This window comes from Pelodiscus sinensis, chromosome 11 (assembly GCF_049634645.1).
Source record: "Pelodiscus sinensis isolate JC-2024 chromosome 11, ASM4963464v1, whole genome shotgun sequence".
In the NCBI taxonomy this organism is placed as follows: domain Eukaryota; kingdom Metazoa; phylum Chordata; order Testudines; family Trionychidae; genus Pelodiscus; species Pelodiscus sinensis.
The window spans coordinates 27,880,408-27,906,167 of NC_134721.1; the positions used below are offsets into that span (position 1 = coordinate 27,880,408).

Here is a 25,760-nt window from a genome sequence, read left to right on the forward strand (position 1 = left end):
TATAAGAATAATAATTCTAGTTTGTTGTATGTTTTTGTTTTCTATTTTTTAAATCTTTCTCATTTTAGGCCATTCTGCTAGCATTCATACAGTATGCAAACTGGATACTTTCCTTCCTGCTGAAAATCTTGCCTAATATGAGGAAACTTTGATTTTTCATGTGCATTGTATTTGGAGTTATATAGTGTTTATGGAAAAAAGTAACTTTAGTATGTTTGGAATTCCCTTCATATGCCACTTAATTTTAAAAGTGATCGGCAAAAGAATTTTTAAAAATTGGTTGTATGCAATTTTTCTTCTTTATGACTTAAAAACAAAGCCTGGAAGATTGTTAGAAAGGTGTGGGGTTTTTTTTTAATGCTTTTTAAGATAGAAATATCAGGAATTGGAATATTGGTCTTCCCTAAGTTTGCTAGTATATTTTTGCAAGCTCTAACACCTTAATTGAAAGAGGAAATGTAGCTATATCTATAACCAAGACATCCTTTAATCTAAAAAAAAAAAAAAAACCCACAACCTGAAGTTAAATAGGTGTTTATAAAAAAAGCCCCATATTATATGCTACCCATTGTTTATATTTTCCAAGTTATGATAAATTGTTTTCCCAATATTAAAATAATTCTGATCCCAGAGGGTAATACTAAATATCATTGTGTACAAATGTCAAACCGTTGTTTTTAATCTAAAAAGACTCCACAATTATGATGCAAAATACAAAAATGGATTCGCAGTCATAAATGAACAGATTTACGTGAAAATTATTTGTGTGATCACTCTTTACTTAAATATTGTGCTGTAAATTTGAGGAAGGTGAAATGTATTTTTCAAACAATACAAAGAGGATGAATTCTGCTGTAAGTGCAAAGTTGAATCCAACCTTAATTAAGATATAACTATTATCTCTTCCATAATTACATATTTTTAAGCAAATTAAAATCAAATCTAGTTCACAATCTCTCATCTTTGGGTAAATTCAAATTTTTATCCAAACACTGTGAATTGGACCCATAATTCTAAATAAAAACTATGGGTCAGATCTTGTGCTGGCATAAATTTGCATATATACATTTGTTTCATTGAGCAACATGCATTTAAACCGGATAAAAATCTGACTCTGTAACTATAGTTTTAATGATCATACATTCTAAACTTTGTGCATTTTATATGCTGTTAGGGTTGCATGGTGTGGTGAAGTGGCATACCTTACGAGGGATGTGCATCCAAATGTGGCCACCTATGCCCTCCCTTTATTTTGGGCTGCATTTCATTCCCCAAAATTTGCAACCCTCTAGCACAATTTAAATCTGTCTGGTGGCAATCTAAAATTGTGCTGGCTTACGTCACAATCTTCTAACTGTTGGATAAGTTATCTTTTCCTGGCAGACCATCACAAAGCTACCCCTAACATAAATGAGGAACTGCTCCATCATGTTAATGGTTGCTTCAGGCTGCTTTTACAAACAAAAGTTGTAATGACTATTTTCCCTAACATTTTTCTGTGTGGAGGTATTTCTGAAAGACTGCTTTGATTTTTGTATACATTAATTTATTGGGAAAACCACAAAATTATTATTTAAAACATAGGATTAATTTCAGACTATACTATACTATACTATACTATACTATACTATACTATAGCCTCTTTTCCAGTTATACCTGCCGGAGTTGCAGCTGCACAGCTCAACTTTTATCATCAACTTGATTATTGGGAAGGTTACAATAATTGCTATTTTGTTATATGTTATCTTAAATCTGGAAATTGATTTGTGACAAGAGAAAAATCAGAATTCATAGTCTGATAAAGTTATAGTAAAAACAGTGTCTTTGTGATTGCTGCAATAATTATTTGTTTGTTTGTTTTAGCTTTCAGATGAAAAACTGCATTTTATTCAATGATGTGTCAAAATTAAAATAGTACAGCACTTGCCAAGCTAGTCAACTCCCTTAGGGTATGTCTACACTAGCCCCCTAGTTTGAACTAGGGAGGCTAATAAGGGCGACCAAAATTGCAACATTAGCATGTTCCCGGACAGTCGCAATTTTGAAAATTCACTAGCCCAGAAGAACTGCCCACATCTACAAGTAGCAGAGAAGGGCGATTCCGAAATAAACCCCTTACTTCGAATTACCAGTTAAACCTCATGGAATTTTAAGTAAGGGGTAATTCGAAGTAAGGGGTTTATTTCGGAATCGCCCTTCTCTGCCGCGTGTAGACGCGGGCAGTTCTTCCGGGCTAGTCAATTTCCAAAATGTCGACCGGCCGGGAACATGCTAATGAAGCGTGGGATATTTAAATCCCGCGCTTCATTTGCAATTTTGGTCGCCCTCATTAGCCTCCCTAGTTCAAACTAGAGGGCTAGTTTAGACATACCCTTAGAGACAGTACTACTACAGAGAAAATGTGGTTTAGGAAACACTACTGTGTAGAAAGGGTCAGAGAAGTAAGATTTATTTTTTCTAGGTGGAAACAAAATTATTTAAAAGCAACTCCTACTATTTGCAGGAGCATTCAGTAAACATATCAAACTCAGAATAGGAAGGGAGACCTAAAGCAATGAAAAACTATTGACCTAAAATAATGTAGTTTAACAAAGAGAAGACTGAAGGGTGAGTTGATTATAGTCTGAATTCTGACATGGGGAACATATAGGCTACATCTACACTGCAAAGCTATTTCAGGGTACTAGAAGTATTCCTAAATAGCTATTCTGCATCTTTAAAGCAGCCCGTTATTTTGAAATAGATTTTGAAATAACGGGCGTGCTTGTCTGGTGTCCCTCTAAGCTTTGTTCCATGAGAGTTAAGGGACATTTCTGTATAGCGCTTTATTTTGAAAATATCTTGAAATAAGCTATGCAATTTGTGTAGCGTAAATTGCATAGTGCAATTGCATAGCTTATTTTGAGGTAAAGGTGCAGTGTAGATGCACCTATATTTATTCATATGCTCTTCATTCTAGCAGAGAAAGATGTAACACAATTCAATGTAATACAAACACAATATAACGTTTATATATATATATATAATCGGGAGAATTTGCCTGCCTGTGTATCCATCTCTGTCTGTTTGTTAGTTCAAGAACTTCTCTTAAATGGTATGAGCTAGGGCCACCAAGTTTGGTATACAGCTTCCTCTTATCATAACTTAAAGCAAAGTAAGGGTTTGGTCGTACCAGGAAAATAAGATGTGCCTGGAAAGAGATTGCTTATCATAAAACCATACCTTACCAAACCATGTGTTGGTTGTCTGGCCTCTCCCAGGGGCTGTGTCTACACTGGGCTACTTATTCCGGAAAAGCAGCTGCTTTTCCGGAATAAGCTGCGAGCTGTCTACACTGGCCCCTTGAATTTCCAGAAAAGCACTGACGATGTACTGTAAGAAAGCAGCTGCTTTTCCGGAAAAACTATGCTGCTCCCGCTTGGGCAAAAGTCCTTTTTCCGGAAAACTGTTCTGGAAAAGGGCCAGTGTAGACAGCACAGTAGTCTTTTCCGCAAAAAAGCCCCGATCGCGAAAATGACGATTGGGCCTTTTTTCCGGAAAAGCGCGTCTACATTGGCCACGGATGATTTTCCGGAAAAAGGGCTTTTCCGGAAAAGGATCCTGCCAATGTAGACGCTCTTTTTCCGGAAATACTTATAATGGAAAACTGTTCCATTTTAAGCATTTCCAGTAAAAGGTGCCAGTGTAGACACAGCCAGGGTGGGCAAGACTCAAGCCCCATCCCTGTGCTCTCCAGATAAATGCCATATTCCCTAGTCCGCTCCAAAATCTACCTGACCTTGAGCTGGTCCCTTATCTTGAGCTGGTCCCTTATCCTGCCTTCCTAATGCAGGAGCCAGGTCCAACCCTGGGGAAGCCAGTGTTGGCTGCCTGAGTGAGTGGAGGAGGATTGAGCCTACCATCCTATGCTCCAGAGGCTGATGCCCTATTCCTGAGTTCACTGGAGATCCCACTTTACCTTCAGCGGGTTCCTTATCCTATGTTGGCTATCCTGCCGCTCCTAGGGTGGGCAGGACATGAGCTCATCACCCTGCCCTCCTCCCCTTTAATTTCTCTCTTACACTTAAATGTAATTCTTTGAGTAGTGAGTTCTAAAATGCCTAGCCTGTTGTATCTGGAGTCATTATCCCTATGGTAATTGTGCTCCTGGAAGTGATTGGCATGTCTCTGAAGGACCTGAGAAAGTCAGAGCATATGCTGTCTTAGCCTGCAGACACCACTCCTGCAGCTCCCAATGATCAATAAAGAAGAACCGTGGCCAGTGGAAGCTGTAGGGTCGGTGCACATTCATTCAGCATGCTTCTATCCAACAAGCTTAATATTGCTTTTGGGGCAAACAGTTTTTGTTGTTGGAATTTTGTGAACACACAGTACTAATAGCTGGCACTGTGCCTGACAGCAGTAGAGTACCTGACAGCTTTATTTTATAATCTTACACATTCTAAGATGGATATTTTACAACAGTTCCTTTTCTCTCCTTCATTCATCATCCATTTGCATTAGCTAGAATGAAATCCTGGAAAGAGCACCTCCTGTGAAGTGATGAATGCTCTCAACTTCCATTAACATCAGTGGGAGTTGAGGGTATTCAGCAACATGCAAGATCAGGTGTAGTAATCAGTTAAATTCTCATGCACAGATATATACATTTTTTTAAAACACTACAACAGTGAGTATTCTGAAAATTTCCAAAATTATTGATTATATGTTAGATGAAATTTACAGTATTAGTAAAAAGACTATAATAATACCAGCAATCACGTTTCAGAGCATGATTTAAAGATAACCTAAATTTCACTGTTGGCATTTGGTATATAGTAATGCTGTATATTTGCAACATTTAAAAAAATTAGAATATTCAAATTTTATTTTTATCCCTCCGGTTTTTATAATTTAGTTTTTCAAACTCTTAACTGATATTTTAAAATATAAAGAAACCCATTGTGTGGTTGTGATTGGTTTACAGCTCCTTCTCCCCAATTTGACCATTGCTTATACTTCCATGCAATGAACCAAGAAAGGACACTTGATCTTTAATTTTGGTAAACACAATATTTAGTTCATATATTAATGAGCTTTTTGTTCATTATCTTTGTAGTGTAGACATAGTAAAATGACAAAAGTGCCGTAGAGCTCTGATTAGCTAATGAATGCACTCTTTTGTACAATCTATTTCACTTCTCCATTTTCCAGTTTTTTCTCACTTTTTGTATTTAATTCAGTAATGTATCTTGCTTTGATTGGTGATGTGTTGAGCCGTAAATGAAACAAGAAAAATCTGAGAGAGAAGTAACAATAACTGAGAAATGCCTCCAGTTCTGGGCCACTAGTTATAAAAGCATGCATCCCTGAAAACTTGGGATAAGTCCTGCTGACCATTCTATGGTGAGATTATATTTTAAAGAATTCATAAAGGGTGCCAGGATACTTTTATTTGAAGTAGGCATGCATCTTTTTCAGAAGGCTTTTGTCAACTGAGGTGCTTAAAAATGTTGGAAATATAAGTCATAATGGAGAGTAAAGAGAATCTAGCCATGTCTTTTTTTTCCCCGCATCTCCCAGTCATTTTATATCTGTTATTTAGTTTTCCTTCTATTCTAGGAAACTTTAGAAGTATTGAACTATGTCCAAACAGTTAGGAAGGCTATTCTAAGCATATTAAAAACCAGGTTGATAATGTCTGTAGTTACTTGGTAGTGCATATTATTTGTGGTTTTTAATAAGCTTTGAATATAGTTACAGATGCTTGAGCTCTTGGAAATGAGAACATCGGTAAGTCCTTCAGTTATATCACTATTTCAGGACTAGTTTGTCTCCAGTTCTAGAGATCTAATCCTGAAAAAAACTGCCATTTTTTCAAAAAGTTTCTAGAAGGTGTGGTGTTTTTCGTTCAGAGCTAGAGATCAAGATATTGTGATACAGGTCAAAATTATTGCTATCTGTTGAGTTTTGCCCAAGTTTAGCACTCTCTCAATCTTTGGAGATCCAAACTTAGAATGGTATTTAACACGTTTTTAAATGTTACATTTTGTTCATGCACCAATACAGAAAAACAAGCTAGAGCATTGGTTCTCAACCTGTTTATCATTGTGGGTGACATATACAGATCTCTGTTATGTGAGCTCTATGCTTACCACACTCACACACACACACACACACACACACACACACACACACGCACGCTGTGTCTACACTGGCATGAATTTCTGGAAATGCTTAAAACGGAATACTATTCCGTTTTCAGTTTTTCCGGAAAAGGAGCGTCTACATTGGCAGGCTGCTTTTCCAGAAAAGCCCTTTTTCCGGAAAAGCGCGTCTGTGGCCAATGTAGACGCGCTTTTCCGGAAAAGACTACTGGGCTGTCTACACTGGCCCTTTTCCGGAACAGTGTTCCGGAATAAGGACTTATGCCCGAGCGGGAGCAGAATAGTTTTTCTGGAATAGCGGCTGATTTTGTACAGTAGAGCATCGTTGCTTTTCCGGAAATTCAAGGGCCAGTGTAGACAGCTCGCAGCTTATTCCAGAAAAGCAGCTGATTTTCCGGAATAAGTGGCCCAGTGTAGACACAGCCTAGTAGTATGACTCTGAGGATGTCACATAGGCATAGCTGTGTGCTGACTGGGTTAAAAGTAGGCCGTGGGTTCAGAACCACTGAGCTAGAAGGTTTTCATTCCTGCCATACTGTAAAAGATACAGTATGGTTACTCAGATTACTTTGAAATTTGGTGGGTCTTGTGGGAGTGCAGTGTAGCTACAATGTAGTAAATGTGTGGTGATTTGACCAAAGAGTTCATAATTACAGTCCCCCACTCCCCCAACCAATGTCTTCTTTCTGATATTTTTTTGTTGTTAAGCTGAGAAGAACAGAAGACTATGAATCACAGAACTCTTTGAGATTGATGACTGTGAACTCACCCTTCAGTTAATATCAATAAGGCTCAGTTAATCACAAGCCCTCACCTAAAAATAAAGGAGTTTTGGACTGGATGGCTGGAAGTGCTATCTGTGGGTCAGGGATTCCAATTTTATTTTGAAGGGAAATTAATAAAAATATTCTAGAAAAGTAATTAGACATGTGCATCTAGGAAGGGTTACCCCCTCACTTTTTAAAATGGATATGCCAGTTCCCAGAAAAACAGCTTTTCCAAAATGTTTGAAAATTTGGAAGACATTTTGTTTTTCAAGTTTTGAAAAATAAAAAGAAAAGATCATTGATTCAACATTTTAATTAAGGTTTTTATTGTATGCCTTTATTTTCTAAACGTTTCATTTTAAAATTTTTCCTTTATCTCATTTACTTTTTGTATCTTACCCCCTTTTTCATTTTGCCATGTGAAAAAGGGACAGAGGATATAGAGAAGAGTACTGAAATGCAGAAGATGAAGGTAAAACTTTTTGGCTTCCAATTTTGTCAACAATTTGAACATTTAAAGAATATTATTTTTTACAAAACATTTTTTCCAGAACCATTTTTGTTGGAAAAATTTCATCCAGCTAAATTTTCTACCATGATTACTATCCTTCATTGAATGACTAGACTTAAAATAAATACTATATAAATGCAGATAAGACCACAGTGTTTGTGAAAGCAGGTACACTACAGCAACTGAAGAAAAAAACCTGATGAAATCACATATGACTAGAACATAGTTCCTTTCTTTTTCAGTTATAATATAACAACCTGTTGCAATTAATAAGACCTATTGTAAATTGATTACATTTGCTTATCAGGATACAATATATTAATATAAGCAGTGCAAGACTGAGATTTTTCTAAATTTTCTGAAATTCTTAAATTTACTACAGGCAGTCCCCGGGTTACATGGATCCGACTTACATTGGATCCCTACTTACAAACGGGGTGAGGCAACCCCACACTAGCTGCTTCCCCCCAGCAGACCAGGGAGACGCGAAGCTAGCGCCCCCGCCAGCAGACCAGGGAGACGCGGAGCAGCTTTTCTCAGCAGACACCTCAGCTTGAGAATAAAGGACTGAGGGAAGTGAGGTGTGGGAGAATAAAACTGAGCTCTGGAGAAATGTTTGGCTAGAGTTTCCCCTACAATATGTACCAGTTCCGACTTACATACAAATTCAACTTAAGAACAAACCTACAGTCCCTATCTTGTACGTAACCCGGGGACTGCCTGTATATAAATTGTTTGGGAGATATCAATATTATTTTTATTGTTGGGAAAAAATTGGTTAGTAAGATTTAATGTCATGCAGTATAATTAACATATTATTGTTTAACAGACCATAAAGAAGTAAACATATTAGGGAAGTTCAATGATTACTGCTTTCAATGATCTCAATAGTTAAGATAGCAACTCAGTTTCTGTTTTTATAGGAGTTATTAGCCCCATTGGTCTAATAGGGCAGTCTGTGTAGTTCATAATGGTAGTATATATTTTGTCCCACTGGTGACTTTTGTGCCATAATTATTACTATGACATGTAACCTGAGTTACATTTTGTTGTTCAAACGAGTCAGCCATTCATTCAGATAGTGATATGTTTCTCTGATTTTTAGTATACAAAAATCTTTCTGATTTTTAGTATGATGGTAGTTCAGCGCAGTTGTTAGGTCTATTGTGGAAGTAGGTATATTGGGAATCTGTACCAAACTACATATGTTCTTTGTTTCTTTCTTTTAAAATCTACTAGTCAGAGACCAGGGGAACAATGGAAGATAACACAATCATCAACATTTTAAATGTAAACTGATTATCCAGTTTATAGGTACTCAGATGCTACAACGAGAGATGTGTTATAAATAGATAGATAACATCACCTATGTATGCAATGCACTTGTGATTCATTAGGAGATAAAAATATAGACAGGTACAATGTAGAAAATTATTCACAAGCTTTTAATAGAGTGGAAGTGATGTATTGCTAACAAAATCCAAACAGGATCTTAACAAAATTGATGGCTCTGTGCAGAAATATGTAAACAGGATGGAAAATGTAATTACAAATATAAAACAAATCTCAGAGCTTTGTGGAGATTATTTTTGCAAGAAATCTATACAATGTATGCCACAAGAATATTAGTGCACTTGGAAATATACTAGTAAGGTAGATCTAGAATTAAAATTCAGATAGTGATATGTTTCTCTATGAATTGTGATTTTGTGAGAAATAAAAAATGTTAAATTCAAATAAAATTCCGTGTGTGAATCTGAGATAGATAATGTAAGTCCAAGATATTAGTATGAGCAGAGTACAGGTGATGAGATGAGGCAGAAACCTTGATGATAAACTAAACCTAATTTAGAACAGCCATCAGGAAGTACTTTCTTCCTAAAATAGACTATTTCCTATTCTCTAAGATCAGAGAGACACTAGAGTAAAATACCCAATAATTTTCTTTCTGAGCATGTGTGCTTAAGAGGCCCCAAATCCTTTTATGCATTTTGTTATCAATAAACCTTATTTTATATTAAAATAATAATAATGGGTATCTGTAGATATTAATATAAGCACACATTTAAAAGCTATTAAAATAAATTGTCGAGACATTATACTAGAAGTGCAGTTTTTATTATTTCTAGTGCCATTTAATGTAAGTGATTGGATTTTTAAAAAAATGGAAAGTAACTGTTTAAAGAAAATATATGACCCTGATCCATATTTAATATGGACCAAATCCGGCACTCTGTTCCAGGCCTGAGTAGATGAGCTTGGGTGGAAGAGGGGACACAGAAAAGTTTGTGTGGAAAAGGGGGAGAATGCAGTGCTCCCAAACCAGTCCACTTAGCTATATTGGAGCTGATCTATGCCTGCTACTGCAAGCTCTGTAGCTTCAGTGGCTGGTGGATGGTAAGGATGTAAAAGACTAGTTCACTAGTCAACTATCCGTTAAGCATTTGCTTATAGGATAGTATTTTGACTAGTTGACTAGTCGCTATCCCTCCCCCCCTTTGCTGCCTCTATAAAATAAGGGGAGAAGGGGTACTTCAAAGTGGCAGTGCCGCACAGCCACTTCGATCAGCTGTGCGGCGGGCTGCCCCTTTAAAATGCCTCCTCTGTGGCGATTCAAAGGGGCAGCCATGGATCCCAGAGTCAGCAGGGGCTCTTGTACATTTCAAAGGAGGAATGCAGAAGTGCCTATTGACTAGTCAATGGAATTCCATCGACTAGTCAATTAACCGCATTTTAACATCCTTAGTGGATGCATGTAATTGGGGATCCCCTAACTTTGTCCCTAAAGCCTCCCCTAAGATGATATGCAGGAGATGCTGATCATTGGCGTGATCTCCCTTTGTCTTACTCCCTAGCCTCCATGCACTAGAATGACCTTGGTTTTGCTCTGGTTTAGGACATGCCATACTTGAGGGATGGTGGTCAGAAGTGTTTGCTTCCAGATTAATTAAATTTTGTGCTGATAGCATTTATTCAAGAGAAACATTGTACAATAGATGGAATTTAATTTCCAGGGTCTAAATCCTCTGTATGTACCTCCTCCTCAGCCAAGCTTGCTTGCTGAGTTTAGTACCAGTAGATTAAGGGCTAGCTGCTCCTGTGGCTCTGAAATAAGGGTCCCCTACCAGCCCCTGAATTCTGATAGCTGGTGGACACAGGATGTCCGTTTGGAGCTAGCCTATATGTATCACTGGAGGGGGGACCCTCTGTGTAGGTGTCCCCCAAACCTTTCTTGTCTCCTCTGTGTGGTAATTCTAAACTGCTTCTACTGCATCGGAGGCTCTTCATAACCATATAGAAAGGGACAGGATGTGCCCACGGTCAGTTGGTCTGCTTTCATGTGAGGAAACACTTTTTTGTATGCTGCATTTCAAGCTGGCAACATTTTGCATGCAGCTCTGTATAATTTAAAAGAAGATATGCATTGGATTGCAAATTAAAATACATATGAACTGCAGATGTTTCTTAAGTAATATTTCAGTTGCTGCTGCTTTGCATATTTTTTCTTGTTTCTGGAACTTCCATGTAAAGTTTAGATTATTACATCAGAAATGTGAACATATCATAAAAGCCTGCAGTAAAGGAGAAGTCTAGGGAAAACTAAGGCCTCTTTCCATAAGGTCAGCAATAGGGATTAGTGAAAAATACAGTGTTGATCTCTTATAGTCATTAATCTTACAGACTTCACACATGCTGGAGAGGGAAGGTTTTGAACAGACTACAGCTAAAAAAGGATGGCTAAGTAGTGTAATGAGTGACTTAAATAAAAATAAAAATCATACACATTAAATTGTGGTAGAAATGGTGGCACTGGTGGTCCTGATATGCTGTAGGTTAGTCCTGTGTTTCTCTGATACACAACTTCACCAGTGTCTCAACCTCCCACATTTTCAGCTTTTAAGTAAGCTTCGTTTAAGCCATACTTAGGATTTTGGTAATCTATTACCATTGCATCTTCTGGTTTACCATTGCTCTTGGTGGTGGGAATCACATACAGATTAGCTGCCTGGCCTTTGAGTTGCTATCTACAGAGTCTCATTCCACACCTAGGTATATCTACACAGCAGGGAAAACTTGAAGTAAGTTAAGCAACTTCAGTTACGTCAATTGCGTAGCTTAAATTGGATTAGCTTAATTTGGCTTTTGGCACTGTCTACATAGAAGAAAGTTGAAGGAAAAACACTCTTCTTTCGTCTTCCCTTACTCCTCGTGAAATAAGGGTTATAGGAGCTGGAGTAAGATGTCCTCCAGCTCGACATTATTTTAACTTTATGTTGAAATAATTGCTGGTAGTATAGATGCGAACTATGTTATGTTGTTGTCCCAAAATAACACTACTGTGTAGATGTACCCCTATTAAGCTGTTATGAGGAAGTAGAGCTTTTCAGAGACCTATGACTATATTAAAAAAATGTGGTAGAGGATGATTGAACAATTGGGGAATTATGAGAATGGATCAAATTGTCCCAACTGCAATAGTCGTGAAGCATTGTGTGTTCTCTGTTGTCCTTACTTTGCCTCCCTGACTGTTTTGGAGCTGAGATGTCAGAAATAATTTGTATCCTAGTGAATCAAATATTATGTGGCAATTGGAGCTGGGAAGGCATGGATTTTGTCTTTTCACTGGGGGTATGTTTAGGCACCCAAATACTGGGATAATAGTCACTTAAGAACTAATGGAAAATGTATCTGGCTTTTCTAGAATTTGTATTTGCCTTCATTCCACTAGAATCCAGGAAGACTCCAGATGGTTTCAGGGTTTGATTCCTTAGGCAAGGCTATGGCCTATATGACTTAAAATGTTTCAGCATTACTTCAGGGCCCTGATTCTCCTTCCAGCTGAGTAGTTCCCATTGACTTCATTGGAAGTCACTAGAATACTTCAGCAAGAAAGCATTGCATTATTTCCCACCAATAATGTCTGCTTAGTTAAAATTCTAGTATTCATCAGAATGGATGATGCTTGTGCTACATCATGCAAAACTGAGGCTTATTTCTACATGGAAGAAATATCTGTATTTTGGGAAAATAGAACTGCCTTTTACCTGCTGGGGAAAATACAAACCAAACAGGAAAAAGTGACTCTCATTAAATTGGTAATGCAAACCAATGTTTTGTTAGCACTGATTGATCCAGTTTGCTTAGGGCTGTATTTGCCCTAGAGAAGAGAGCTATTTGAATTTGAACTGCTAACAGTTTCAGCACCAATAGTTCAGTGTGTCCATTTTTGCCACACTAAAAGTCATCAGAATCTTGCACTTTGGTCCAAGTCCATTGCATAGCCCTCTAAGTGCTATTTCTATAGTTGCTGATGCAACTCTCATGAAAACTGGATTCTAAAGTATTTGAAAGGCCACTGATACACTGAAGAATAGTACCAAGGAGACCAAAATGAAATGTTTCAGCATGTCCAAATCCACTCTGGCAATGAAATAGTTCAGACTGAAATGATTTACACTATGCTGGTTCACAGACCTATTGAAGACCTAGTTTACTCTCAACAGTTGTTTAGAATCCATGTAAAACAATTGGAAGACACTTGTAGCAGGTAATGGATGATTTACATATCTTAGGGTACGTCTACACAGCAAAGTTATTTCAAAATAACAGCCGGTATTTCAAAATAACTTTCCTAGCATCTACACAAGCCAACTGCTATTTTGAAATTAATTCGAAATAGCAGAGGTCTTATTTTGAAATTGGTAAACCTCATTCCACGAGAAATAGCGCCAATTTCAAAATTGCTATTTTGAAATAAGCACTGTGTAGATGCTTATTTTGAAATAGCTCTTCCCAGGGTGCCCCGCTGGCCGCCCTGGCCACAAGGTAACTTCTGACCTGATGCCCTGCCGGAACCAGTTCCAGCTGGCCTTAAATGCGATTCAGAATCCAATCAGTGTGGACACATTTTGTGTATAGATGCATTATTTTGAAATTAGATATTTTGAAATAACTATTTCGAAATTAGATATTTTGAAATAACGCTGTAGTGTAGACATACCCTTAGCGATTACAGTGTTTTTCCAATGGTACATTTTTCTTGTATAAAGATAGATAAGGACTCCTGCAAATATGGTCTTGTTTTTTTCTTTGTTTGCACTAACGTCTGTAATTGCTTTTTCTCAAATGCTTCAGACACAGTGGCAATGATTTAATATGCTAGCTGTTATTCTTGGTTTAAGAATATTTACATTCCTCCCCCTTCTATCCAGTCACCCTCCCCCCAAACCCTCAATATAAATATAAAATGGACATGAAAGAATTGGGTACCTGTATGTAGTGGTAATATACTATGGAAATGCTTAAAAATTGCTACATTTAAGTGACTTAAACTTGGTGTGCTGCTTCTCTGAACTGATCACCTTTTTAAGACATGATTTTAGATAGATAACACGGTCAAGTTTCTTAATTTCACAACTTTCTTGGAATGCTTGTTTGTTGGTTAAAAACTGGTCAGTGAAGGCTCACAGTTATGGGAGATAACAGATATATATGGTTGATATGTTCTTGGTATTAGATTCCTTATAAAATTCTCAGTAACTTTAACTGTTCTGATTATTTAAACCAATTAAAGGTAAGACTACTACAAAAATGCCATAACGATACCAAATGTGGAAAAGATTTGACATGCCCTCCTTTACTTGAAAAAAGAGTTACTATTCATAATAATATTATTTTTCCCTTGAAGTAGACAAACAACAAATACCAGCAAAACTGTAGTTGATAGTGCCTGTTATCATTCTAATAATAATTGCTAATTGTCCGAAAGACAATTATTCTCTGAAACTGTCTTATTTTAAACTTTGAACTTTAGCTTAACAATATCTGTTTCTACTGCTAAAGCTGAACTATCAGAAGTACTGCATTATACAGTATTTAACTCCCCTTTCATAGTCCCCATCATGTCACCAACAATGTGGTATTTATTAATGTTGTTAAAGGAAAACAGATATGTTGTGTTTTGCAAATTCATTCTTAACGTCTGGTTTCAATTTATTTTTTGTAGACATCAGACAGTTTCATCCCTGACATAATTTCATTGTGATTATTGATTTAAATGAATGGATTTAAATGACTAGGGATATATTTGGCCCACAGTGTTACTAAGTCAAAATGCCAAAAATAGTTTTAGCATAGTTTCTCCATTTGAAATGTAATTCACAAATAATAATCCTATATGTAATAGTAAAATACACTATTATTCTTATTTTTAAAATAATTATTCCTAGACCAGTTGATATATGCTGTGCTGTCTGACACTTTAATTATTGTAAAGTGACTGTATGTTGTATTTGTTTTGTTACTTTACTCAACTCTAATGATTTTTTTCAGATCTTCAGTTTTTGAGAAGTCATCCGTTTTTGCCTACTTGAAGAATGCATTGAAACCATTTGCCAACATTATTATCTGGATTTACAGATTTAATATCCAACATCAGTGTTACTAATTTCTTATTAAGTAGTACCTCACAGTAGTAGAAAAATGTATGGAAGTGCAAGAACAATCAGTAATTTGGAAGGCAGTCCTTCCCGGTCTCCTCGTTTGCCAAGATCTCCTCGACTGGGCCACAGGAGAACAAGCAGTGGGGGAGGTGGAGGAACTGGTAAGACACTATCAATGGAGAACATCCAGTCCCTTAATGCAGCCTATGCAACATCTGGACCGATGTATCTTAGTGACCATGAAGGTGTAGCTTCTACTACTTTCCCAAAGGGCACAATGACTCTTGGAAGGGCTACAAATCGAGCTGTGTATGGTGGTCGAGTCACAGCTATGGGGAGTAGTCCAAATATTGCTTCAGCTGGACTTTCTCACACAGATGTCCTTTCGTACACTGATCAGCATGGAGGTCTGACCACATCTTCACATCATCATCACCATCAAGTTCCCTCTATGCTGAGACAGGTTAGGGATAGTACCATGCTAGATCTACAGGCTCAGCTCAAGGAACTACAAAGAGAAAATGATCTTCTGAGAAAAGAACTGGATATCAAGGACAGTAAGCTGGGATCTTCCATGAATAGCATCAAGACTTTCTGGAGTCCTGAGCTAAAAAAGGAAAGAGTATTGAGGAAAGAAGAAGCTGCCAGGATGTCAGTTCTTAAAGAACAGATGAGAGTTTCTCATGAAGAGAATCAGGTAAGTAAACCTGAAAGCTTATTTTCACCAATTTACAGCAAAGCACTTAATATTTTGCTTATAATAGTGTAACCTGTGTTGGAGCAAGTTTGGCATTATCAACAGGAATTCTGTCTTGCTGTATCTGTCTGAGGCTGCTAAGAAGTAGGAAAACACACTAATAAGAATCTGGATGTAGTTTATAATTTCCTTGATGCAGCATTCCTTCACATTACTGCTGAGGAAAATGATTATTTGCCACTACCTGTTTTCTTATTTGTCAGACATTCTGTAATACTTTTTTTCAACAGCAGTCAAAATGCATTCTGCATCCTTTACTGAAGAGGGAAATGCACCATTTCTGAGCATAGTTGGAAAAGTATAAATATGTACATGGAGACATATTTTATACCCTATTTCCATGAAAACTAAAAGGAGACTTGCTATTAAATCTCATCACTTAAATTTGATAATATTCTCTATTATACCTACCATGAAATAAATTGGAATTGTACTGTCAGCTACTTTCCTTAGAAACCCATCCTTAGGAAATGAACAATTTGAAAATGTTTAGTTATATCTGAAGTATAATTAATGTTTCCTTTCTCAGTTATAAAATGATTGAAGATATAGTTATTAATTATTCAGATTATTCATGATTAAATATATAGTGCCATCAGCAGAAAAGTAGTTATTCTGTGCTGTTCCTATGAAGCTATATAGATTAATGGTAAAGGTAAGATTGCAAGTTCCTATTTTGTGTAAGTTTTCTACACATACTTTCAGGCTACGTCTACACTGGCCCCTTTTCCGGAAGGGGCATGTAAATTTCACTAGTCGTCGTAGGGAAATCCGCGGGGGATTTAAATATCCCCCGCGGCATTTAAATAAAAATGTCCGCCGCTTTTTTCCGGCTTTTAAAAAAGCCGGAAAAGATCGTCTAGACTGGCCCCGATCCTCCGGAAAAAGTGCCCTTTTCCGGAGGCTCTTATTCCTACTTCAAAGTAAGAATAAGAGCCTCCGGAAAAGGGCACTTTTTCCGGAGGATCGGGGCCAGTCTAGACGCTCTTTTCCGGCTTTTTTAAAAGCCGGAAAAAAGCGGCGGACATTTTTATTTAAATGCCGCGGGGGATATTTAAATCCCCCGCGGATTTCCCTACGACGACTAGTGAAATTTACATGCCCCTTCCGGAAAAGGGGCCAGTGTAGACGTAGCCTCAGTGATGGTTTGTATAATTAAAGCTACCCCTTTTTAGAACATCTATTGATTCTCTTATGATAAAATATAACATATGATATGTTCTTCACCTTTAAAGTTCTCTGACCTGTGCTCCATCATTGAAAGGCAAGCAGCAAGAGTCAGGCTTTTTGATACCTTCTTTTTCCTAGGTTTTTAATCACCAGTATTGCGTTGCCTCTGCAGAAGCACTGCTAGTAATGTGCCTCTTTGAACTTCCAAGTGCATTTAGATGTTTCAGTATATATTACTTCTATTTCCACAAATATTTATGTATTATACCATGTGTGACTGGGTATCTGGGAAGGACTATACTAATAATGACACACTCAGGGCAGGCTGCAAGGTAAAGGGCAGACAGTCCTCAAAAACTGGTAGTTTATTCTGTAAGTAGATTCATCAAGCCAGTAACAAAAACGTTTCAGCAGTACTATATTGGTTAACCAGAAGCCAAACACCATGCCCTTTAGGCATTCCAGCCTTTGGCTTGTACCCAGACAGCTACTTCTAATATAGTGAGAGATTATTGAAAACCTATTTCAGCATATGTGAGTTTCTTACTAATCCCAGAGGATATGACCTGACACTTATCCTCAGGTCATTGTAAACCTCAGATCTTACCCAAATATCATACTGTTAGCCAATCCTTAGTCAACAAAGTAAAGATTTATTAATAAAACAAAGAATAGAGTTATAAATGGTTAATAGCTCAGGGCGCATCTAGATTACCCTTGGCTTCTGAAAGAAGATATGCAAATTTGGTGTGAATTTCCATATCTTCTTCTGATCCTTTTTTTGGAACAGTATTTTTTTGAGGAATAAGGGTTCTTTCAAAAAAAGGGGGGAAAGGGGCTGCACAACCCCCCCATCTAGACTGCTTTTTTCTCCGAAAAACCTCTTCTGAAAAAGGGATTGGTAGAAGATATGCAAATTTGCACCAAATTTGCATATCTTCTTTTGGAAGGTGAGCGTAGTCTAGACGTGTCCTCATATATATGGAATTGATTTCAAGTCCTTATATCAGATTTGTAGCAGTGATGGAGTAGACTGCTGGCTTTCAAAAGTGTATCTATTAACCTTCAGAAAGATTGAAAGGTCCTTAGTCCATATTTTCAAGATGCTTCTTTTACAGTAATTGCAAATTCATAGTCCAGAAAATTAAAACAGGAAAGAGGCAAAATGGAGTTGTCTCTTGTGTCTTTTATATCCTTTGCCATGGGCATGGAAATTTACGGTTCCAAACAAAGCCTGTAGCCCAGGTATATGGAAAATGTGTCAGGGTCAGGCTGGAGTACTATAACTAAGAGAGAGAAAGGCAGCTTTAAGGCAGCAAGAGCCCTGGTCAATCATAAGCAAAAGAGATAGGGCTGATGTTAATTAATCAGGGCCAGCTGATGTCACCTGAGGCTGCTGTGGAGCCTTTTAAAGTAAGCCCTCCTTGCAGGGAGAGGAGAGAGAGGAAGTGAAGTGAGAGGAGATCTAAGAAGACTAAGAAAGGTAACAGGAACATTGCCAGAAAGATCAAAGTGGGGTTGCAGAGCTCCAAAGAGGGGTTTTAGGTCCATCTTTTCCAGGCAGCCTGAGATCCCAGCTGAGAGCTGGAAAGGACTGTTTTGGCAGCCCAGGCTGACCCTGGGGCATTGGCTCCAATGCTCTTCGTGGCTGAGGGATCAGAGCTTAAACCCAGCCAAGGGCTAGTAATGCAGTACGGAGACTGCCTGATGAAGGGCTGAGTAGGGTACTGGGACCCAGGAGTGGAGTTACCCTGCCACATGTGGTGTTAGGGGTGGGATGCTTTTGCAGCTGTGAGACCCCACAGTGGACCCACCCGGGTCAGGCTAGGCTGACCATTTAAGAAGAGGGAAAACAAGATGGAGGACGTGGTGAAGGTGCTCATACAAGCCACTGCAGCGCAGCAGGAAACTACTAGGGTTGAGGCAGCTGTTCAGCAGGAGGCAGTTAGAGTACAGCAGAAGACAAATCAGCTGCTAATGAGCCAGGCTGCACAGGACCGAGCTACCCTTCTGGAGGTGAATATGCAGTTGAAGTCCCTGACTACCTAGGTGCATGGCCAAGATGGGGCTCCATCCTGTGCACCAGCAGTTGTCTCCAGAAGATGATGGGAAAGGACGATGTGGAGGCATACCTCTTAGCCTTTAAGAGGACGGCCCTAAGGGAAGGCTGGCCCCGAGCCCAGTGAGCTAGCTTCCTGGTTCCATTCCTGTGCAGGGAGGCCCAGAAGGCATACCTTGATATGCTGGAGGAGATGGCTGCCGAATACCCTCATCTGAAGGTGGAGATCTTAGCCAGATCAGAGCCATCAGTGGAGATACTAAGAGGGCAAAGCACCGAGGTCCCACTTACGCGACCTCATCCACCTGACCTGAAAGTGGTTGCAGCCCAAGATCCACAGCGCAGGAAAGATCGTGGAAATCATCGTCCTGGACTGGGATATGCGGGGACTACCGCCAGACTTGTGGGTATGGGTCAGCCAAAATGAACCCTTGTCCTATGATGAGATGGTTGCCCTTGTAGAGAGACCGTTAATGGCCAAGGGCATCTCTCAACCCCTTGGGGAAGAAGTCTGGCGGGGTTGGAAGCCTGCCTCGGCACCAAGAGCCTGTGTTCTTGAGGCCTTGGACTGGGCTCAGAATGGCAGGAGGCCATGAAAGGACTTGGGGACCGGGGGCAGGAAGATCAGGGGGTAAGGCCCAGCAACATCAGAAACAGAGGGATGCCTTAATAGGGTAACGATGCTATTCATGTAGGGAGGTAGGTCACATAGTGGCACAATGCCCAAATATAGAGGAACGTATGCAGTGTGATCTCGGGATTTGATAGGCCCCTGCAGCCTGATAAATCTGGTAGGAATAGCGATGGGCCCCCCATCAGTATACCCGGCCTGTGAAGATGAATGGCATAGAGACCATGGTGGACTCAGGGAGTACTGTCACATTGGTTTCGGGATGACTGATTGGGCAGGACCAGCGGTGCCATGCCAAGTGCACAGGGCTATTCTGTGTTCCCAGAGATGTCAGCTATTAGCGTGTCTTCCCCATGCTGATAGAGATTCAGGAAACCATCACCATGGTGGCAGCAGGGGTGGTCTCAAAGCTCCCATATCCAGTTGTGATGGGGTGAGACTTCCCCGGGTTTAGCAATCTACTTCCTATCAGTGAGGGGAAGGTAGAAAGCCCACTCCCGATCTTTCGTGAGTTTCTCCGAGGACCTATTTACTGAGCCCAGGAAGCCCCGGAAATAGAAGTGCTCAGATGCATAAGCTGCAGCTCCTGGCATGAGACAGAGGCTGCAGAGTGAGAGCGAGGTCAATGGTAGAAAATGGAAGGGGAGGCATGGAATCTGGCAAAGAGCTATCTAGAGAACAGATGTGAATGAATGGATTCCAAAGGCAGACCACAATAAATTGCTTTTTACCACCCTCACATTTCTGAATTTGTTTACAGGGTTTAGTGGTTGTTTGAGGATCCATTCTCTTGTTCTATAAAATTTCACACGTTTGGGTTCAGTTAGCAATTTTACTGTTAGAATTTACACCTGTGGTCACCAACTCGTCAATCGTGATCAACTGGTTGATTGGGAGGGCTCAACCAGTCGATCGCAAGGTGTTCTGGGCCCCCCATTTCCCCGACCCCCAGGAAGCCCCACTACCTACCTCCATTGACAATGGAGGTAGTGCCAGCTTCTTGCAGGGTGGAAGGAAGTCTGGCAGCTGCGTGCCATTTCTGGGTTTTCAGGAAGTGCGCTGGCTGTTCCCCCTCCCCCAAACAGCTGGCGCGGTACCACAACCCAGGTCTGTGGCACGCCGGGGGGGTGGGGTAGGAGTCCCCAGAGGAGGCATGCACTGGAGCTTACCTCCTCTGCGGGGGGAAGGGGTGAGGAGTCCTGGGGGAAGGTGCGTCCCCTGTCCTCACTGGCACCCTGCTGCAGAACCCTGTCCCCTGCCCCTACTGGCACCCTGCCTCTACTGGCACCCTTTCCCCACCCCAGCACCCTGTCCCCTGCCCCCACTGGCACCCTGTCCCCTGCCCCAGCACCCACTAGCACCCTTCCCCAGTACCATGTCCCCTGCTCCCATTAGCATAGTTGGGGCCACATTAGTGAGGCTTGGGGGGTTTTGGAGGAATAATTTTTTTGCATCTCATTTGTGTGGGCCCCCCCCCCCCACTGACTTTTCTGTGGGTCAGTGACCACTGACTCAAAACAGGTTCCTCACCCTTCTCATAAATCAAAACAATGCTAACACTTTTTGTGTTTGACATAATATTTTATTTAAAAATGAAGCCGCGCCAAAAAAAAACAATTGGGGGCCAAACCCCCATCTGGCCTCAGCATCATAACACTCCTGCACCCCGCCAGACCCTAGATCTGAGGCTATCATACACTGGAACCCCCTGTCCTGAGCCTCTCATATCCCCAAACTCTTGCACCCCCAAATTTCCTTCCGAAAGAAGGGGTTTTTCTGACATTTGTCCCAGTCTAGACAGGCCAAATGTTGGAAAAACCTCTTCCTAGCCGTACCCTGAGAGTATATAAGGGCTGGGGATAGTAAGTGATGGAGAAGAGGAGAACAGAGAGGGCAGGACTTCAAGGAAGGGGTGGTGTCTTGGGGGAAGGATGGGATGGTAGATCTTGGCTTGTTCTGACATTTAAAAAGTGATCTTGGGCGTAAAAAGGTTGTGTAAATCAGTGGTCTCCAATCACACTATTATAGAGGGCTTTCTTAGGGCAGTGTCACTTTAGTGCCTTCTGTGCACAGATATTATGCCCTGTGTAGTATAACTCTGGTTCCTAAGTTACTGTAAACTTTTCCTTTATTATTACATTAAGTTATTCTCTAGAACAGGGTCATGCGATAAGCAGCCTGTGGACTGGATGCAGTTTGCTTGGCTAAGTCCCTGAGAGGCCGCCAGTGCTAGTCACCTGTGTGTATTCAGGTGTGGCCGTTTGCAGACCCCATTGGCTGTGGATCGCTGTTCCTAGCCAGTGGGAGCTGCAGAAATCGGTGTCTTGGTCCATGCTGTTTCCCGCAGCTCCTATTGGCCAGGAATGGCAATCCACAGTCAACAGGAGTTGCAAGCAGTAGTACCTGCAGACACGCAGGTAAATAAAGCGCTAGCAGCCCGCCAGAGGCTAACCTTGGCAAACTACCTCCGGCTTATCACCCACCCCTGCTCTAGAGGTTTCTTAAACTCAAATGGTAAATAAATTCTTCTGTCTTTATCAGAAGATCTTTTTTTTCTGTCTTTATTTTTTTTTGTCTGGATTTTTTGCAAGACAGGGTATCTTTGCCGCTGGTTGGATATTTAAAGTAGAACATTAACATTTCAATTACAAGAGTAAAAAAACTTACATTAATTGAAAGACAGTTTGTCTTTATCTGAATCCCAAAAAGCAGGGGCTGGGATTTTCCATGGCTCAACTGATTCATTGCTATTTTCTTTGAAACTGTAACAGTAGCATAGCCAGAAGGGTCCATTTGGATGGGCCCCAGCTTCAGGGGGATGGGCAAGAATTAGGGTTGCCAGATAGTTTCACAAAAAATACTGAACATGCTGAGGAAAAAAACTGGCTGAGCAAAGAAAAGGAAAAAAAAAAAAAAAAAACCCGCCAGACACAGCAGGGGAAAAATGTCCCTGCTGGCCTTCCATCCGAGAAACAGAAAATATTGGTATTTTCTGGTTTGATTTTTTTAAACTGGACAGAAGATGCAATTTCCAGACTGTCTAGGTGAAAACCGCACATCTGGCAACCCTAACCCCAAGGGGAAGGGGTGGGGGCTCCCCTTTGGAACTGATTGTTCCTTCCTTACATACAAGATGGGAAGCGACTGTCTAGGAAGGAGCATGGCGGAAAGGGATCTAGGGGTCATAGTGGACCACAAGTTGAATATAAGTCAACAGTGTGATGCTGTTGCAAAAAAAGCAAATATGATTCTAGGTTGTATCAACAGGTGTGCTGTAAGCAAAACTCATGAAGTCATTCTGCCGCTCTACTCTGCACTAGTTAGGCCTCAGCTGGAGTACTGTGTCCAGTTCTGGGTGCCACATTTCAAGAAAGATGTGGAGAAATTGGAAAGGGTACAGAGAAGAGCGACAAGAATGATTAAAGGTCTAGAGAATATGACCTATGAAGCCAGGCTTCATGAACTGGGCTTGTTTAGTTTGGAAAAAAGAAGATTAAGGGGGGACATGATAGTGGTTTTCAAATATCTAAAAGGGTGTCACAAGGAGGAAGGAGAAAATTTGTTCCTCTTGGTTTCTGAGGACAGGACAAGGAGTAATGGGCTTAAAGTGCAGCAAGGGAGGTTTAGATTGGACATTAGGAAAAAATTCCTAACTGTCAGGGTGGTCAAATGTTGGAATAAATTGCCAAGGGAGGTGGTGGAATCTCCCTCTCTGGAGATATTTAAGAACAGGTTAGATAGACATCTGTCAGGGATGGTGTAGACGGAACTTGGTCCTGCCTTGAGGGCAGGGGGCTGGACTCGATGACCTCTCGAGGTCCCTTCCAGTCCTATAATTCTATGATTCTATGAATTACCGGACTGTCTGGGTGAAAACCGGATACCTGGCAACCCTAGCAAGAATGGGGGAGTGGGAGAGTGGAACAGGAAGATTGGAGTGTAAGCCCTGGCCCTGCTGCCCAGCCAGAGTGCTGGGTCAGAGTGGGGAAAGCCCCAATTCTGCTCTATGGGTCAGAGTGGAGCAAGTCCCAATCCTAAAAAGGGATGGAATGGAGAAAGTCCCGGCCCCACTTCCCAGCTAGAGTGCCAGGGATGACTAGAGCAAGACCTGATCCCATTCCCCAGCCAGAGCACGGGGCTGAGCAGGGTAAGCCCTGGTATCCAGGCTCCTTTCCCTGGTTGGTTTGCTGGGTGGAGTAGAGAGGGTGGACCTGGGTGTAAAGTGGGCGTGCCATAGCCCACTCAGGTCCACCAATGGCTATGCCCCTAGTCTGTAAGGATAGCAACCTGATCAGTTTTCCATCGTCTCTTTTCCCAGCTGAAAAGTCCCAGTCTTATTAATCTCTCCTGATATGGAATCTGTTCCATTCCCCTAGTAATTTTTGTTGCCCCTTTCTGAACCTTTTCCAATGCCAATATATCTTTTTTGAGATGAGGAGACCACATCTGTAATCAGTATTCAAGATGTGGGTGTACCATGGTTTTATATAGAGGCAATAAGATATTCTCTGTCTTATTCTCTATACCTCTTTAAATGATTCCTAACATTCTGTTTGCTTTTTTGGCTACTGCCTCACATTAAGTTGATGTTTTCAGGGAACTCTCCAAAATGACTCTCAGATCTCTTTCTTTAGTGGTAACAGTTAATTTAAACACCATAATTTTACATGCATAGCTGGGATTACGTTTTCCAATATGTATAACTTTGCATTTATCAAATTGAATTTCATCTCTTATTTCTTGCTCACTCAGCTAGTTTTGTGAAATCCTTTCTTATCATGAGCAATTTTGTACCAACTGCAAATATTGCCACATCACTGTTTACGCCATTCTCCAGACCACTTAGGAATATGTTGAATAGGGTTGGTCCCAGTACAGAAACCCGGGAGACACCACTAGTTACCTATCTTTTAACCAGTTACAAATCCATGAAATGACCTTCCCTTTTATTTCAAGACAGATTACTTGGTGAGGGACCTTGTCGAAGGTTTCCTGGAATTCTAACATGTAGAATAGTGATAGAAATGTAGCCGTGTTAGTCTGGGGTAGCTGAAGCAAAATGCAGGACAATGTAGCACTTTAAAGACCAACAAGATGGTTTATTAGATGATGAGCTTTCGTGGGCCAGACCCACTTCCTCAGATCAAGGAATATTTGATCTGAGGAAGTGGGTCTGGCCCACGAAAGCTCATCATCTAATAAACCATCTTGTTGGTCTTTAAAGTGCTACATTGTCCTGCATTTTGCTTCAGCTACCCCAGACTAACACGGCTACATTTCTATCATTATTCTACATGTTAGAATTCCAGGAAACCTAAGTACACTATATCCATTAGATCTCCCTTGTTTCCATGCTTGTTGACCCCATCAAAGAATTTCAGTAGATTGCTGAGGCATGATTTCAAAGTCACGTTGACTCTTCCCAACAAATTATGTTAATCTATGTGTCTGACAGTTGTGTTGTTTACTATAATTTCAACCAGTTTGTCTGGTACTGAAATAAGATTCATCAGCCTGTAATTGCGAGAACCACCTCTGGAGCCCTTTTTTAAAAATGTCATATTAGAATAATAGAATACTAGGACTGGAAGGGACCTCGAGGATAGCAAGTGACTATTAGCTATCCTCTAGTCATTTGGTACAGAAGATGATTTAAAGGATAGGATACAAACCACAGTTAGTAATTTTGCAATTTCACATTTGAGTTCCTTCAGAACTCTTGGGTGAATGCCATCTAGTCCTGATGACTTATTACTGTTTAGTTTATCAGTTTGTTCCAAAGCTTTCTCTAATGATACCTCAATCTGGGACAGTTCCTCAGGTTTGTTACCTAAAAAGAATGGCTCATGTTTGGAAATCTCCCTAACATCTTTAGCTATTAAGACTGATGCAAAGAACTTGTTTAGTTATGCAATGGCTTTATCATCCTCGAGTGCTCCTTTAGCATCTCGGTCATCCAGTGGCCCCACTGGTTAGTTTTCAAGCTTTCTGCTTCTAATATACTTTTAAAAATGCAATTACTTTTTCAGTCTTTGGTTAGTCTTCAAATTTTTTTGGCCTTCCTCATTATAATTTTACATTTCATTTTCCAGGATTTATGCTCCCATATATTTTCCTCACTAAGATTTACTTTCCACATTTTAAAAAATGTCTTTTTGTGTCTGACTGCTTCTTTTGCTTTGTTGTTTAGCCATATTGGCACTTTTTGATTTTCTTTCATGCAGAACAAAGTATTGGTCATCAGTATTTTGTGAAAAATAGGACCACAAACATGGAG

At 40.1% G+C, this 25,760-nt stretch overlaps 1 protein-coding gene across 3 annotated transcripts in view; it reads left to right on the forward strand.

Moving 5' to 3' along the window:
* Positions 1 to 25,760, forward strand: part of ERC2 (ELKS/RAB6-interacting/CAST family member 2) — a 1,112,164-nt gene that overhangs the window by 34,487 nt on the left and 1,051,917 nt on the right. For all 3 annotated transcript variants that reach the window (XM_075938889.1, XM_075938890.1, XM_075938891.1), the window contains exon 3: positions 14,757 to 15,563. In XM_075938889.1, the coding sequence (XP_075795004.1) occupies positions 14,907 to 15,563 (657 nt within the window). In that variant the 5' untranslated portion in view covers positions 14,757 to 14,906. The remainder of the gene's footprint in view (positions 1 to 14,756; positions 15,564 to 25,760) is intronic.